The sequence below is a fragment of the Ixodes scapularis genome, unplaced genomic scaffold (genome assembly GCF_016920785.2).
Source record: "Ixodes scapularis isolate PalLabHiFi unplaced genomic scaffold, ASM1692078v2 PGA_scaffold3__209_contigs__length_174095766, whole genome shotgun sequence".
Classification (NCBI taxonomy): Eukaryota; Metazoa; Arthropoda; class Arachnida; order Ixodida; family Ixodidae; genus Ixodes; species Ixodes scapularis.
Genome location: NW_024609868.1, coordinates 67906801 through 67922997, shown reverse-complemented (window position 1 = coordinate 67922997; position 16197 = coordinate 67906801). Strand labels below are relative to the sequence as shown.

The 16197-nt window shown below is 41.2% G+C and overlaps 1 protein-coding gene across 1 annotated transcript in view; it reads left to right on the top strand.

Moving 5' to 3' along the window:
- The first annotated feature begins 65 nt into the window (after positions 1-65).
- Positions 66-16197, top strand: part of LOC8033476 (DENN domain-containing protein 1A) — a 40546-nt gene continuing 24414 nt past the window's right edge. Inside the window, exons 1-11 of the mRNA XM_029987299.4 lie at positions 66-233; positions 734-798; positions 1095-1138; positions 1229-1278; positions 2206-2313; positions 3172-3241; positions 6148-6243; positions 7268-7321; positions 13025-13086; positions 14295-14393; positions 15548-15598. Coding sequence (XP_029843159.3) covers positions 217-233; positions 734-798; positions 1095-1138; positions 1229-1278; positions 2206-2313; positions 3172-3241; positions 6148-6243; positions 7268-7321; positions 13025-13086; positions 14295-14393; positions 15548-15598 — 716 coding nt within the window. The 5' untranslated portion in view covers positions 66-216. The remainder of the gene's footprint in view (positions 234-733; positions 799-1094; positions 1139-1228; positions 1279-2205; positions 2314-3171; positions 3242-6147; positions 6244-7267; positions 7322-13024; positions 13087-14294; positions 14394-15547; positions 15599-16197) is intronic.

The following is a 16197-nucleotide window of genomic DNA, read 5'->3' as shown; positions in this document are numbered from 1 at the left end:
CTTCATAAAATTAATAAAATGTTATTTGAACAGTTATTGATTAGAGAAATAAAACTCTAGCTACCAGGCATCAGCTGGTGTTCACTGCCGTCATGGCGGACGCTGCTGAGGATTCGCAGCTTGGACTTCGAAACTCGCGATGAAATAACGCCCTTGGCCGCGCAACATTAAGCTTGACAATTTGGCTCGCTGCATCCGAAGCAGCAGACGCGAAGGATGGGCTCCAGAATACGGTAAGCTTTTAATCAGTGGGGTGTCCCTCTTTCACTTACTGGAGGAGGAGTGTGGGAAAAAGTTGTGAAAGTCGAGCACTTCGTGATCCACCTACTCCTTTTCTCGTGTGTTATCTTCTTGCTCGGTCAGTGATGTATTCTTAGTTTTTAGCACAGTATACGCACAAGAAGAAAGTTTGTCACTTGCCGCTTAGAAACGGTCGTGGTCGTCAGAGTCGTTCTGGTTTTTGTTTTTAGTCCTCTCTTGCTCTGATTTAGATCAGCGATCTTGCAAACCGGGAACTGATCTGTCACAGTCTAGATGTTCCCATGACGCGCGCTGCGCTTGTAACTGTCTGGGAAGATTGTGGTATGACGCTGCCACGCTTCGGGACTGTAAAGGGACGCCCACGGCATCCTCCCATCATACAGCATGTCATTGAAACCGCTCGGCAAATTACTCCGTTTTGGAATCCCACTTTCGCAGCGTTGGTGCGACACAGCATGTTGACTCTTTGCAGGGAAAGCCCATCCACGATAATCGAGTGCTTCTGCGAAGTCGTGATACCGAGCAGCGGCAACGAAAGTAAGTTTCTTCGTCTGCTCAAAAAATAAATAAAGAAAACGTAACTGTGATCATATAACCAATCTGAGAAGGTTGGATGTAATCGTGCAAAACTACCTGCGTCTATTGTTTTTCTCACGCTCTTATTGTTTCTTGTTTCTGCCTTTATGTTTTAGACGACCGTTCTGAATGGTTTCTGTTTATCTGTTCGTTTCCTTACCTTAGCCTTTGCTCGGGTCCCAGGATAAGTCATTTGACACCAGCGGCTGGGGAGTGTTCAAAACAGTGACTCACTTCGATTGTCCCACTTTCTCTAGGTGCGTGGATCCTGCAAAAGTTCCCAGAGAGCTACAGTAATGATGTACGTTCTTTTTGCATCATTTGTTGCAATCCTTAAAATAAATGCAAAGGCACCGATGTTTAATGCGTGCTTCCAATTTTGCCTGTGCAGGAGATTCTGAAGTCTGTGCCGGAGTTTGCTTATCCATGCGAGTTTTCTAGGTGAGTAGACATATTCAAGGGATAATTGTTGCAATATAAAACTTATCAAAGCGACTAAATAGACTAAGCCAACTAATGTGGAAAAAATGAAAACAGTTCACACATCATGTTTTGAATGGAGGCAGTGCCCAACGGAGAGCGACAAATCACGATCTTGATACAATGTGTCATTAGTACACTTTGTGATTTTTCTATGCCTGACTTCTAAACGAATCAGAACCTAATGGTTTATAAACCATGCTTACCTTGTCTAGAGATTTAAAATTCCTGAATATACTTCCACACAACTTTTAGCGTAGCAATCAAAAATTGGTGATGATACTCGCAGGGCTTTCATAAAGTAAAAACAACCGTGTGCACATTGTTAACTCTCGGTGTCAGCTTTTAGATGCTTGTGTGCTTTGCACATGGCTTTTCTGTTTACCAAAGTGGTGTCAAACCCATGCTCCTTTACTCATTTAAGCTTTGTCGTTTCACTTGGAAGCACTGGTAAAACTGGCCACAGCCGTCTGTTGTGGAAGTTTCTCTTAAAAACGATCCACATATTGTGCCAACTTTGCCTGTGCTAAGCACATCTATACCGAGTTTAGGGCTGCCTGCTTCACATTTTGTGCATTTGCTTTTACTTTTTATATGTCAAAAATGTAACTTAAAAAAAAAAGGAGCACTTTACTCTTTCTCAACTTCCAGTAGTATATCTTTAAATTCTATTAGTTATCCGATTACCTTGCTACTGTGATAAATTTGCTAAGTGTGTTAAATGCCAAGTAGCATGCATTTCTAAATAATTTTGTTTATAAGCTCTTTTTTATTAGTACAAGCTGCAGGGATCGCTATATCAGTTTACTGCAATGCATTATGGGGCCTTTTCTTTCTTTAATTTCGAATGTAACAGAGTCAAACATTGCTTCATTCTTTTAACTCTAGCACTGCGGTTCAGCACTTCAGCTTTGTGTTGACGAGCATCGACAGCAAGTGGACTTTTGGCTACTGTCGTCATGCTCCCAACTCCCAGACTTGCTTTGTTCTCCTCAGGTAAAAACCTCTCAATGCCTTGACCTCAAGCAGCATTTACTACTCTGTACTGAAATCACTGTTGCTTAGACTCTCATTTCCTTCTTAAGCTCCAAGCTGTATTACCATTGTATAAAACACAAAAACTAAAATTGGCAAAAAAAAAAGTTTTTCTTAGATAGCATATTTTGCACCCTGTGCATATTCAGCACATAAAAAGCAAAAGAAAGTGTTAAACAATACACCTTGAAAAATGTCTGCTTTACTGGTGCACAAAGAAGCTCACGTCATAGAGAAATCAATGTTAACATGATCGGTCATTCAGGAAGTCGTCACGTCTGGTCATAATGAATGATCCTGGAAAAACAAATTTTTGTACCTCTTGTAGATTGTCCGCACTGTGCAGAAATTTCAACACTTGGGCATGTATGGTCTGTGGACTATAGTTAAGAAAATATGAAAAATTCTAAAAGTTACATTCTCATTTTCAACTAAGGGGCACCACGGGTCGTATCGGTGAGATGTTGCGACAGAGGTTCTGAAACATCTACACTCCCTTTGGCAATGCATCACTTGCTAGGAGAATTGTTCCGCTCGACGCACATATTAGCATGAACACGTCCGTCAGCAAAACCTAGCGATCGTCGATTGGCAGCGCATTGTATGAGCGTGCATTTCTCTTGCTAGATGACGATAACAAATGAAGTTTGGCCATTCAATTAACATTTCTTGCCATAATTTCTGGATTCTATATCGTTGGAGTCCTAGAAATGCGAGCTAATTGTAGCATTCCTTTAATAGTATGTACATGTATGCCATGACTTAGGTACTACTCTTGTGTGAGTGATACAAGTTAACCAAGTTTGAACTCTGCTTTAGCTACTTGCCCTGGCATGAAACATTCTACAAGGTGCTCAACCAAATTGCCGAATTGGCCAACAAAAAAGATGTAAGTATCTGCCATTATCCCTTTCGTGGCTGGATGTTTCTTTCCCAAAAGACGTATCCCAGTGGTCGGGTTTTGTTTCCAAAGAAATAGTACAAAGAAAGAGTCGATGCACCGCCACTGTACACTTGCAGCAATGGCCATTAAAAGGTCAAGCAATGCAATGACGTACACATATAGACATTGGTTTGATATAAAGTGTGAAGAGTTGGTGAGTAGAGTGCTAATGGTTGTTTTCTTTGCTTCATAGATCAATAAAATTCCTTAGTACTTTTTTTATCTATACTGTTAGGAAGTTGAAGACAATGGCAGGGCAGTGGTGTGCTCGACCGCCCTGCACCAGGCCCCAAATGCCGGTTCGGCCCTCATAAGTCATTCTACCTTCTGTCATTGCTTGTCCTGTCGTCTATGCTGCTTAATGGGACCACAAAATGATGTGTCAACTTCTACCTCCTTAGCCTTAATCCTCAACTCAAAAGTGAAATGAGAAATCACGTGGTCGTGACATGCTTTGGCACCGGAGGCAATGGGCGCGTTCAGTAGCGGCCCCGGAGTCAAGGAGTCACTGACTCCTTCCACTGGACGGCCAAAAGTCACTTCCGGTGCACGTAACTCCGGGGCATCGGAGTCAAGCTCCGAAGCACCGAGTCCGGAGACGGTGCACGTAGAGTCAAAGGAGCTAAAATGACGTAATTTCCTGACTGGTGACGATTTCCGGTGCTAAAAGAGGAAAAAACAAACAATATGGCGGGATAAGTTGCTTCGGTTCAATCGCGGGTGCGCGGTTTGCTCGCTTTTGTTAATGAAAAGTGCTCAAGGTAAGACGAATAACGCGTTCGAATATCTTTTTCAGGTAAGGCTCTTTTGGAAAATGCATTGGACCGTATTTTGTTTGGTTTGAATGTGCTAATAAACAACGCAAACGTTCATTTGACGCCGTGTCTTGATCACCGTTGCACGGGAACTCGGTGAATATCGACGATAGTCCTGTCCGCGCTGAACAGAGCAAGGCAGGGTATGAACGCGACTTTGGAAGCCGGTTGGACAGTCACGCAGAGCATGATACCTATTAATGTTTTGTTTGCGTAGCTAAATCGGGGTGCACGTTGGCTGAGGCTCGCTTCGGCCGACAAAACCTTGATCGCCGAGCGCGGCCGAACTTCCCGTGTGTATGCGAATACATTTTATAGGAAGTTCGTTACGAAGGGCAGAAGAAACTTATGGCCGTATGAAAGTATCGCAACCGGCGGGGTAGATTCGCTGAGCTCTGTATTTTGCGTGTGCTGACGACGTTTTTTATCGGCTTTTATAACAGCAGCTGCCTTTGCACCGCCAAGCGAAGGTCTCGATCGCGTTGCATCGCTTCGAACAGCAGCGCTGATGTGTACAATCACCCGCTTCTTCTTCAACGACCTTGCAAAGACTTCTTCAATACCGGCGTCAAATAAAAGCGATCGTGCTCGCCATCGTCTGCTTCCAGTTTATTCGGAGACCGTCTGGCACAGGGGAGGAAGCGGAAGTTGCGTAGAAGCAGGTTTGGAGCCGCGGGTTTTTTTGCCGTTCAGTAGGCGCTCCGATGACTCCAACTCGAGGCACTCCGTTCGGAGGCAAGGGAGGCGCTACTGAACGCGCCCAATGACTCCAAGCTTCCACCGTGCTTTTTAAGCATACCATGGAACTTGTCATTCTCAAGTGATGATAAGTGCTGTAACGGCACTTAATGGCCACAGACGCAAATTCAGATATTCATAGACAGATTGGTTGTTGACGAGTGCATGCCTCTGAGTTACGCGGTGCTCGTGTTTACTGCGTGAGCTGGGTTTGGCTGAAATGCTTGGGCACCACGGATACATTGTAGTGCAAAGGCAGAGAACTTTCGATAGAAAGGAGGTATGAAATAGTCTGCTACATTTTCAAGTTTTCACACTTAAAAGCAGGTTTTAAGCTTCCTATGCTCGTGTACTAGATTTATTTTGGCACACTAAACAATATGCGATTAATAAAATCCCAATTTATCCGAGCCAAAAATTCATTTCGTGACCTCTTTACCAATATATACACAGAGGGTTTCAGCAAAGGCTTTCAAAAATCACTAAAAAGAATGTAGGTGAGGGAAAAAAAAAAAAAAAACTCTTTTTAGAAACAAACTTTTAGCCTCTGTGGACATTAGGAATTGCAAAAAAAAAAAGCATTAATTAACTGAATAATAAACCTTTTAATTAGTGAAAATAGATATATGGTTCCAATAAAAACTTGCTAAGTATCATTGATGTTAACTAAATCAACTCGTTTTAGTAAGATATAAGGCAGGGGCAGCATTCTAAGACGTTCTCAAAAAAACGCTTAGTAATTCGGGTACGTTCCTAGGTTTCTGTTTCCTGTCGGAGCACATCTTTGCATCAGCAGTCCTGTTCGCCAGTGGCTGAGATGCGAAACACAGATGTACCATACTTTCCTCCATCGTTTGTGGGAGGCGAGGCGATGGCTTCGTTCTTCGACTACTGGAGAGCAGGGCGCTCCGATAAAATGCCGCCTGGAAATGTGTCCAAATTGAGCGTTTTTTCTTAATATCATAAAATGCTGCCCCTGCCTTATACTTTCTAAAATGAGTTGATTTAGTGGTTTTTGAAGATGCTTAGGAAGTTTCTCATTTGAACCATATGTTTATTTTCACTAATTGAAAAAAAGTTAATTAGTAGTATCTTTTAGTTCACTATTTAGCTAGTAAGTATGTGTTTTTTTTGGCAATCCTTGATATCCACTGTGGCTGGCAGTTTGTTTCTGGAAAGAGTTAATTCTTTTCTGAACCACCTTATTTATAGGGATGTTTGAAAGCCTTTGCTGAAACGCTGGTATGCGGTTTGACTTCAGGCACTAAAAAGTGCTTGCTTTCTCTGTTTTCTTTACAGTCTAGTCTCCTGGGCCAGTTTTTAGAATCTCTCTACAACTGCCAAGTGCCTGAACCTGGATTTCAGCTCAGGGTTGCCTTTGGCTCAGACCAAATAGTAAGGAATTGTTGCTTTGATTGTGCTGTAGTGGCAAGTAAGTTCTTGGCACGCTTTTTGTTTGATTATTGAATAGCAAAGAATTCTGCATTGAATACTGTGGGGAGTACCAACTGCTGTATTTGCTATAGACACTTTACACACATGCCAAATTACAGCCGCCATTGCTGACCTTCTCTTGTCTTACCGAGATGCCGAGCAACTGAAACGGTAGTTGACGATCCTCTGCAAAGGCCGATGCTTTAGAAAAGGACACAGTTGAATCTAATATGGCAATAACCTGGCCTGCTATGGTAATGATGAAGTGAAATAAACAAAATAAAAGGAAACAAAAACTGAAGGTCAGTTATGGCGGCGTCCATGCCCGGCTGCTGCAAAGCGTCTAACCCAGTCTTTTCCTTCAAAAGAGGCATACACATCTTTTTCATGCTGTGCATGCACAGAGTCAATCTTTAATGCACGAACACAACCTAGAAACTTACCGAGCAGTGATTACGAGCAGTGATTACCAGCAGTGATTACCCAGCAGTGATTACCAGGAAGCTTTATAGCTTTCTGTTTTTTTTGCCTCGGTGACCCTGAATACAAACAAAAAAAAAATGTTTAATTTGCAAGTATTTTGCTTATACTTCACGCTATGTCTAAAACTTGGAACGTTTAGGAATTATTGCAATAGTAGCTTGCCAATCTCCCTCTTAGGTTTATAGACCCAGTTCAGACTGTCTGAGGTTGACCCGTATGTCAGTAAATGCAGTCTCAATTGTCTCCTGTAAATAATGCAAACAAGCCACCACTTTTCAAGTGCACTTGTTAGCACAGGCAATTTGTTTTCTAGTCAGTAAATGAAAGACCTTCATCTTACCGCGTGGAGGATCTGAATGGCTTCTGTTCTTTTCTAAACCACTGCTCTGGTGCCAAGTTGTTCTCTTTTTCGGCTTGTATAATTATTTTTATGGGAGAAATATTTTCATTATGTCAAACATGTCGGGGCTCCACACATTTTTACATGTATGTACTTTTCCAGCCGTTCCAGTGTGCTTGCTCGGATCACACCAAGCTGCCAAGCATTCCCGAGAATGTGAGTTTCAGAAAACGTCTGCAGTCAATGTCTATCAGCTCAATATCACACTATCTAATATCACAAGCTGTGGATATTGCAGTTTTAACTGAAACACATCACTGGAGAACTGCCAATAACAGAATGATTATACCAATTAAAACTTAAACTCTGCAATTGGGTGCTAATAATTATTTTTATTTTCTTTTACAGAAAGTTTAATTTTAATTCGGACAGATTTATGTTAAAAAAAGAGGGCGAGAGTTAGGTGGGTGCCGTCTTTACCACATATTTATCAGGCTCGGCGGACATTGTATGAAGGGATAATCGTAATGCTAAGTTGACTGATTAGGTAACTAAAATCTGTTAAGTTTTAACAATTCGTTTAGGGGTCATGTAGGAATTGCAGCATTGACGGCAATTAGTATTAAATGCCAGAATGTATAAGAATTCGCGAAAGGATTATAGTTTCTGAAAACTTAATTAATCAGTTTTCACATTTTTTCATCGATTTTAAAAATTGAGCGCGAAAAGAGCGCATCAAGCCCTATCTACAAAGACGGACAACACAAGTGACGACACGACCAAAACGACTATGTAACTCTTCTAAGTATCATTGAGAATAGGGCTTGATGCACTCTTTTTACGTGCAATTAATTAATTGGGAACCAAAAAACTCAAACATTTATCAATTAATATCTTGAAAATCATTATCCTTTCACAGATTCTTTGCAGTATTCTGTCCTCTAATAGTAATTTCCGTCACTACTGCAATTTCAACATGTCCCCTAAAATGAATAATTAAAAACGTTAATTACCAAATTTTAGTTAATTAGTCAACTTAGCATGATTATCCCCTCATCTAATGCCCTCCGAGTGTTATAAATATATAGTGAAGGCAGCACCTGTCTAACTCTCACCCCCTCTCCTAAAAAATCTGTGAATTGAAAACAAAACACCCTGTATATATCAACATGTTACTGCAGCTTCATGGTTTTTAGTAGGAGAATTTAAATCTCATCCGTTTTTGTTAGATGATGTGTGATAAAAGCATGCTTTGCTCAATGGCTATTACTAGAGCCCTGTGCGGATAACAGTTTGATTATCCGCATTTGCAGTCATTGTATCCACATTCGAACTGCATCCGCAAACTTTTTACATTATCAGGGGTGGAACGGCTGCGCCGTTTGCGCCATTTTGCACCAGACGCATTTGTCTGTGCCATCCTGCGCCATGTTGCAGAAACTGTGCCACAACCAATACCTCACGAACCACCACCCTTTTGCTTTTTACAAAGCAAAAGGGTAAATAAATATCAAAATTTCTTTCGTTTCGAGCGCATCTTCTGGATAGAGTGTCAGTGTCACGGACTCCCAAGATGAAACCATAACTGTGATCATCTTTCCAGCGATGTGCAGTGCCTCTGGAAGGATGATTGCTTATTTTATAAATACAGTAAAAACACGTTTCTCTGTATTCCCACGCAAAGAGTTATTTGTACAAAGATAAGCAGATGGCGTATAGGACACCATCTAGATGCTTTTTAAAATTTTTTGTTCATGCTTGATATTATGATGTAAAATGAATGCGCGGATTGAGTGTCGGATGTGGTTCTGAATTTAATGGTTGTGATTCGGATGTGGATACAAAATCTGTGGATGAAAATCGGATGCGAATGGAAATATTTAAGAACATTGCGAATGGGGTTCAGATCCGGATACGAAGTCTGTAGATCGGATGCAGATGATCAGAGCATTATTTGCGCAGTGCTTTAACTGTAGAAGTAAGATGAATGTGGGTCGAATGCGGTTCTGAATTTAGTGGATGCTATTTGGATGTGGATACAAAATCTGTGGATGCGAATGGAAATATTTAAGAACATTGCGAATGTGGTTCAGATGCGGATACAAAGTCTGCGGATCGGATGTGGATGATCAGAGTGTTTTTCGCGCAGGGCTCTAACTGTTGAAGTGGCTGCGCGACTCGTTGATAGTTTCAGTGTGTCGTGCTCCTGTACGCCAAGTCCCAATCAGTTGCTGCACTCTGAGCATGAAACTCGGGGCGTCGGGGTAGGAGTAAGGGAGCATATACTCAACGTGCCCATTAACTACATATGAATATTTATTTATGAATCAACTCTCATACAGTAGCAATAAATTCTATTTTTATGGGTATTTTCTTAGTATTAGTAATCTAAATTGTTAGTCATCACTTCCTATTCTAAAGAAAGCTAATGAAAGTGTCAATGAAGTGTCTACTTCATTCTTATCTCACCTCTTCATCTTTCTTTCTGCCTCCTAACTGAACAGACATTGTAACAAAACTGAGGTTGACGTATAATTTAAGGTCTGGTTAGCTATGCTCCTTCAAATTAATATTGGTTTTAATAATTTGGTGTGGTAATGTAAAAAAAAAGTCAGTATTCAATGCTTAATCGATCTTGACCTTCCCAATGGGGTGACAGCATAAAATATAAACAACTTCAATTTCCCTTGCCTTCTGTTCCTTTCAACTGCTGGTTCCTGGGGCTTTAAACATTTCATAATTTATTCAAAGGGGTGTAACGAATTTACTACCAGCTGTGTCCAGAAGTTTATGAAGCTTTTTTACAATGCATGAATAAACCATGGATTGCAAAAAGCAGAAATTTTGCCACAAAAGATAAGGCTTGCAGTCGTAATAAGATGTGGTCGATTCAATCTCTAATTTTAAATACCCTAAAATACCGAGCAAGCGCCCACTCAAAATATGAAGATAATCGCGAAAATTGGGGAATGAGTGCTTGTTAGGTCATTAATTTTACCTATATATCTACTGTGCATATTTTTTCAGATGTTGCAAAATTTTGGGGTGGGCACTTAGTAGGGAATGTGCGGATGCTCGGTATTTTACGGTAGGAGCGCTTACTAAAAATTGTCGGTGGTGCAGTTGGATTGGGTTGAATAATGTCTGTCACCAGTGGGGGATTTCATCGCCTTGTATAAAATTTAAGAAACTTCTTCGTAACTTCTTTTTAATAATGTGATGTTGTGGGTCTAGACTTTTTTTGTCATCACCACCAATAGTACCTTTACGCAAGTGAGGTGCATAGTAATGTATAACTACCCTATTTATGTTGAATAAAAATCTTGTTAGTCATTCTGCAGTGATGTGATTGCTGCGCCATTTATGCCCAACTGCGCCAAAGTGCTTACCCTGCTGCATTTTGCTACATTTCGACAAAATGTGATGAATTTGTGCCAATATTGCGCCAGACTGTAATTTCACTTTATTAATGCTGAAAATATAACAGCTGAAGACCCGCTGAATGGCCGTATCGTTACGGTAGGCTTGTCCGAATTTTCAGTACTTTCGATTTAAGTAACGTATTACCCGATTTGATTTCTGTATCAAATACAGTCACACCTCGATGTAACGAAGTCCGTAAAATTCGGAATTTATTTTGTTACATTGAAATTTCGCTACATGGAAATTCGAGGCTAATGTGAAAGAAAGTTTCCACAAATGTTTCTTGGGTGAACAAAACTCACCGAGGACGCCTCTATTTTGGTTGAAAGTAGTCCATCACCCTTTTGTGAGCCACTCTTGGCATTATTATTGGCATCACACGACGTTCGCATAGTCAGACGGCCTGCATTGCGTCTTTGTCTTGCTGTGGGATTGCGAACCGTCTCAAGACATTCATCGCGTTCACCACTTCACGGTTACTGGGCACATCGCAGGGGTCTTGCTCATCAGGCTCGATGTCGTCCCAGACTTGCCAGTACCCATGAACATCGCTAGCTATCGCCTCGTTGGTCACCTCCTCCGTCGCAATGACAGCAGAGTCGGCTTATAGAAAGTCGTCGTAATCAACGTTGTCAGGGACGGTTCAATTGCCTTCGAGGCTCCATCGCCCACGACAGCGAAAAACGCACGCTTTTAGTTAGGCCTCGAAACAAACTACTCAACGCGAAGGAAGCCAACGGACGAAACGGCGGCTGCCCTAGTGTCCTCTCGTAGTTGTTCTGTACACCACACTCGCCAGATTCGGCCCGCTTCGCCCTTTGCGCTTTATGGGGGGCCCATTTCAGCACATGTGCTTCCCAAAATCTCCTTTAGGACCCAAACGTTTGTGACAAATTGTCCATGAAATTTCGTTATATCGAAATTTCGGCAAACGGGACTTCGTTACATAGAGGTAAAAAATACATGGTGTGCATACACTTGCGGCTAGAAAAGGTTATGTACTTCGTTACATCGGGAGTTTCGTTACATAGAAGTTTGTTACATCGAGGTTTGACTGTACTGACCGTATTTGGAGGTCGCGCAATATTTTTTGTTCGTGGTTTGTTCTGGTGGGTTGGGTAGCCTCGGTGAGTGCGCCTCTTGTCTTCCACTGGTGCGCACCACTGCAGTGAAGAGAAACCCACTGAGTAGGCATCCCAATTTTTTCTGTCACGCTTCGCCGCAGCGCAGCCACGTACTAAGGAGAAAGCACTTCTCCAAAACAAAGCGTCGCGTATACTGTAAATGACCTATTTTTCGCAGACTCAATATTTCGTGATTTAGGTAAAAGCTGAAGTTTTGGAATAATGTGCGGGTTCTAGTTTTTGCGACGTGGTGGGATCTCAACATAGATTCCAGTGTGTTTGCATTTTATTGGAATTGTTCGCGGGACCTATTTTTCATGAATTGTAGACAATTCGCGAAAATCAGGTCATCGCAAAAATTAAGTTGTTTACAGTATCAGAAAAAAAATAAAAGGGTTTTTTGTAAGCGTTGATGTAACAACCCAATCTGATATTTTTTTTTGTTCAGATTTGAGATTTAGTAAGGATACTTGTGTATTGCGAGAAGATTTATAGGGACTTTTTATAAGCTAATTTTTTATGCCATCTCTCTGGTTTATTTATTGCCTTTATTAAGGTTTCATCTGTACGATGGCACAGTGAACGGAGCTCCCTGTGCCATCGTACAATTACTAAGTCAATTAGGTGGAAAGGGAATGGAAACTTCGGGATAGCGTTGGTGAGTTCGACTGGATTGTAGTCTCAATTATTGTTCAAAACCGATTTCTGTTACCATGAAGTCCAACATATAAATTGTCATTGATGTTAATAAAATGACAAAAGCACATCAACTTGGGTGCTTAATATTATTCTGTTCAGACATGATTTCGATGGAATAGTATATTATTTGGTTTACCTTTGGCTCTACAGCAAAAATAAGCATTCGCAGCACCTCACACTGTTCTTTATCATTCAACATAGTGTTGTCATGCTTGGTACTTCTACACATAACAGCTAGCTGTGTGTTTGAGGGAATTAAACCTGCCGTGCAATGAATGATATCAGAAAGTTGCACATAAGTGGGAAGGTTAATTAGACAATGTTTTTTTGATGGACAGGCCAACAGATTAGTCTTAACAGTTATTTGCAGTGGTAGGAATTAAAATGAAGTGTTAACTTATGCTCCAAAAGTCTTAACATATGATATTTTCAGTGGTAGGAATTAAAATTTAGTGTAAACTTATGCTCTAAAAGCTCTATTTGCTGCTTAAAAATGGAATTTTAACTGCTCAAAAGGTGCTCCAAAATGACTTGAAACAATCATATCACTGCTTTTGATATACTCCCATGTGCTGAACAAATTGTGTTACTAATTGTGCTACTGCATAGAGTTGTTGTATGGAATTGGTTTGTAAGTTCCTGCGAGTGAGCTCGTTTCTGATTTTGCTTCTAGCGAAACCTCACCGAGTACTTCAATGCTGTTGATGCCACCAACATGATCACCATCTTTGCAAGGCAAGTTCTCAAGTTTTCTGGTTTGCTTTTTCAATGGGTTCTTGTGATCTCCATGTTGGAGACAAGTATATATTGCTACGAACAGTTCACTGTTTCCTCTTTTTTTGCCAGTCAGGTGTTCATGACCCATGATAAGTATATTGCACTGCATAAATCTTTAGTTTGATCATGACTGGAATTTGGCCCGGTCATCTGGAATCCATTGACCGTATCACAAAATCTTGCAGTAAAAAATGTACAAAGGCATATTATAAGGATGACACGTGGCAGCCATATTTGAAAGCAGTGTTTCTACCTTTATGAAATGGTTGCTGGACCAATTTTTATTGGCTAAGCTGGCTGTTGTGAGTCAGTTGAGAGACCTCGTAATTTTGCATACTGTTGTTCGTAGTGAGATGAAATCGTTGTATTTGTTACGGTCGATAGATCTCTATGTTCCGTCTTGGGACAACCAGAGCGTCTCTATTTTCTTGATATGTTATGCATGTCCTTTATGTTCCCTTTATCGAGGAGTCGGATACCTTATAATGATGTATATGTAAATGTAGCCTTGGTATTTTTACTTGTTTTTGTTTCAATTTTTCAATATATAACTGCTCTAAGGTTATCAATAAGCTTGAGGAAATAGTTGAAAGATGATGGTGCTTCATTTGAATATATACATAACAATTGCCTTTTTAATTTTTGTTTGATAATAACTTGAAAACATGTTCAGCGATGGAATGTATTAGTCAGAAATGGCAAGCCTACTAATCCCAAAAAAATTATATTGTTAGACAACGCCGTCTGGCACATTCCGCGGCCAGTGTCGCAAGCTTTGTGCCGTGGTGTTTAAGGTACAGGTACAGGAGTGTTTTTTTGCAAGAGGCTTTATTACTTTCTTTTCATGCGCACCTGTACAAGCAAAGTACCATACTCTTGCGCTTGTACTATTGGCTATGAACTAAATGCGGACAGTGGAGCACGTGGCCTTTAATAATTACTGCGCTACATACAGAACCCTAGGAGCTAATAAAACCGTGGAGTGGAAAGGGCTGCAAGGGGGGGGGGGGGGTGTTACACATAGAATAATGGTTCTTGGCCCCTTGTGTTTTAGGACAATTTGTTTTCATTTCATGGCTACTTCAGTTCCTTTGCTTTTTTTAGATGCCGAATTTGAGAGCAGTTTAGCCAGAGCTTTGCGTTTACTTGTGCCGAACTTTCCTCAGCATGCTTCATGAGCGAAGAATCCTGATCACCTCCAAGCGCTTGAGCAGGCTCAGTGCTTGCGTCCAGGCTGCGAATGCTCTTATCTATCCCATGGAGTGGTGAGTGAGCTCTGCAACATCTATATAGCAAAGGGTCCAATGCCAGGGACCATGAAATGATTCTTAGATGGGCTAACTAGTGCTTGGAATAAACTCTTTGTAATAAAGAATGGAATGAGTTACAGTTTTCGTATACAGGTAGTAGTACTACCGTAAAGTATCAGGCAAACGCCCACTGAAAACTGAGACATAATCCCGGAAAAATGTGGGTTCGGCGCTTGTCCGGTCATCAGTTTTGCATATAAGTGTACTGTGCGTATTTCCTCAGATTTTACAAATTTGGAAATGGGCACTTTGTGTGGAATGGGCGGATGCATGGTATTCTACGGTAGTTGCTGAAAAAGGAGAAAAGAGCATCCTTCTTGACTGCTTTCTTCACCTAGGAGGCTGCCATAAGAAAAATTGTTTTTTGGTGAAGGATGAGCTTCTTGGTCACACTCATTCAGGGTAGAACAGAAGATGCACCTCAGTATAGGAGCTCTGAATTAGCAGGATAGGTGAAACCCCTTCAGGCAATCGCCACTTGGAGCACTTGGGGTGTCGGCCAAACACAATGAACGATACAATCTGACAAGGAAGAAAAGCATATCTAGTTTTTCTCTGCCATCCTCTGTTTTATGGTCCCTTTCAACTTCAGTTGATTTACATGTTAAGAAGCTTGAAGTTTCACCAGTTGAAGACCATCCAGCAAAATATATTCAGCAATTATGCCCTTACTTTGCACTCATGAGCAAGAGAGTGAGTTTTTTCTCGTTTCCAAGTGGAATGACGACCATAAAACATGCAGCCTAGTTATAATTATATTGTAAGATACCACAGAAATGCCCACTTTGTTTAAGTGCTTACTATTAGCATTTCCAATATTGTACGCTAAGCGCCCGTGCCTAGATTAACCCAGTTTTCAGTAAAAGTGGCGTGGGCGCTCCCCTCGGAATTTTACGGTAGGTATCCAAGACAGCAGTGAACGAGTTATTTTGAGAATTTTTGTTGTATGCTCCATCTAACTAAGGAAAGAATTTCAGTGATTAGACGGAAAAAGGAAAGATATTTACTACAGTTAAATTCGTGGCATTGCACATGCAGTACTTAGAGATTCCTTTCGAGGTTCTTGCTGCCGATTTCACAGTGGTTGTCTTTTTGCGACATATATTCAGGCAACACATCTTCATCCCGGTCCTTCCGAATCATCTCCTCGACTACCTGAGGTAAGGCACTCTTTTGTTTACAAAGGGCATAAAAATGCGTAGTTCGTTATGACTTTCACGGTCACGAGAGATCCGTAATGCAGGCAGATCACCTGCGCAGGCAACTATATGTTTGGAATCTGAGCCACTGGGCTCTAGTATCCCTTGCCTGGTGTGTCTCCCTGTACTCGCTGACAATGTGAGAACGGCAAAACATCTTTTTCCGATGCCCCACCTCCTGCATACACTCGCTGGCTTTTGCCTTGCTTTGGCTGCGCTTGCACGAAATGCTGAAACGGTATCGAAGGTAGGAAGCTTGCGCTGGAGGCGGTAGAACTGAAACTCTTTCCTGGTGTTTTCATACTCTCAGTGACTGTAGGGACTTTTCTCTTCTTTACTGGGTAAGCAGGAAATTCGGTTTTATGTTTCACGTTTGTTGGTTGCAACAAAACAGCAATTTAAATTAAAGAAGTCTGCCAAAAATTTTGTGTAATATTAGCATCGTGTTCTATGTGGACTGATAACATATGAAAAAGCCGGTTTCAAAGTTGGATGGACAGTCTGCGAAGCGGTAAGAAGCGAAAGTACCATGTGTGCAAGCTGGTTAGGAAATGTCGTAA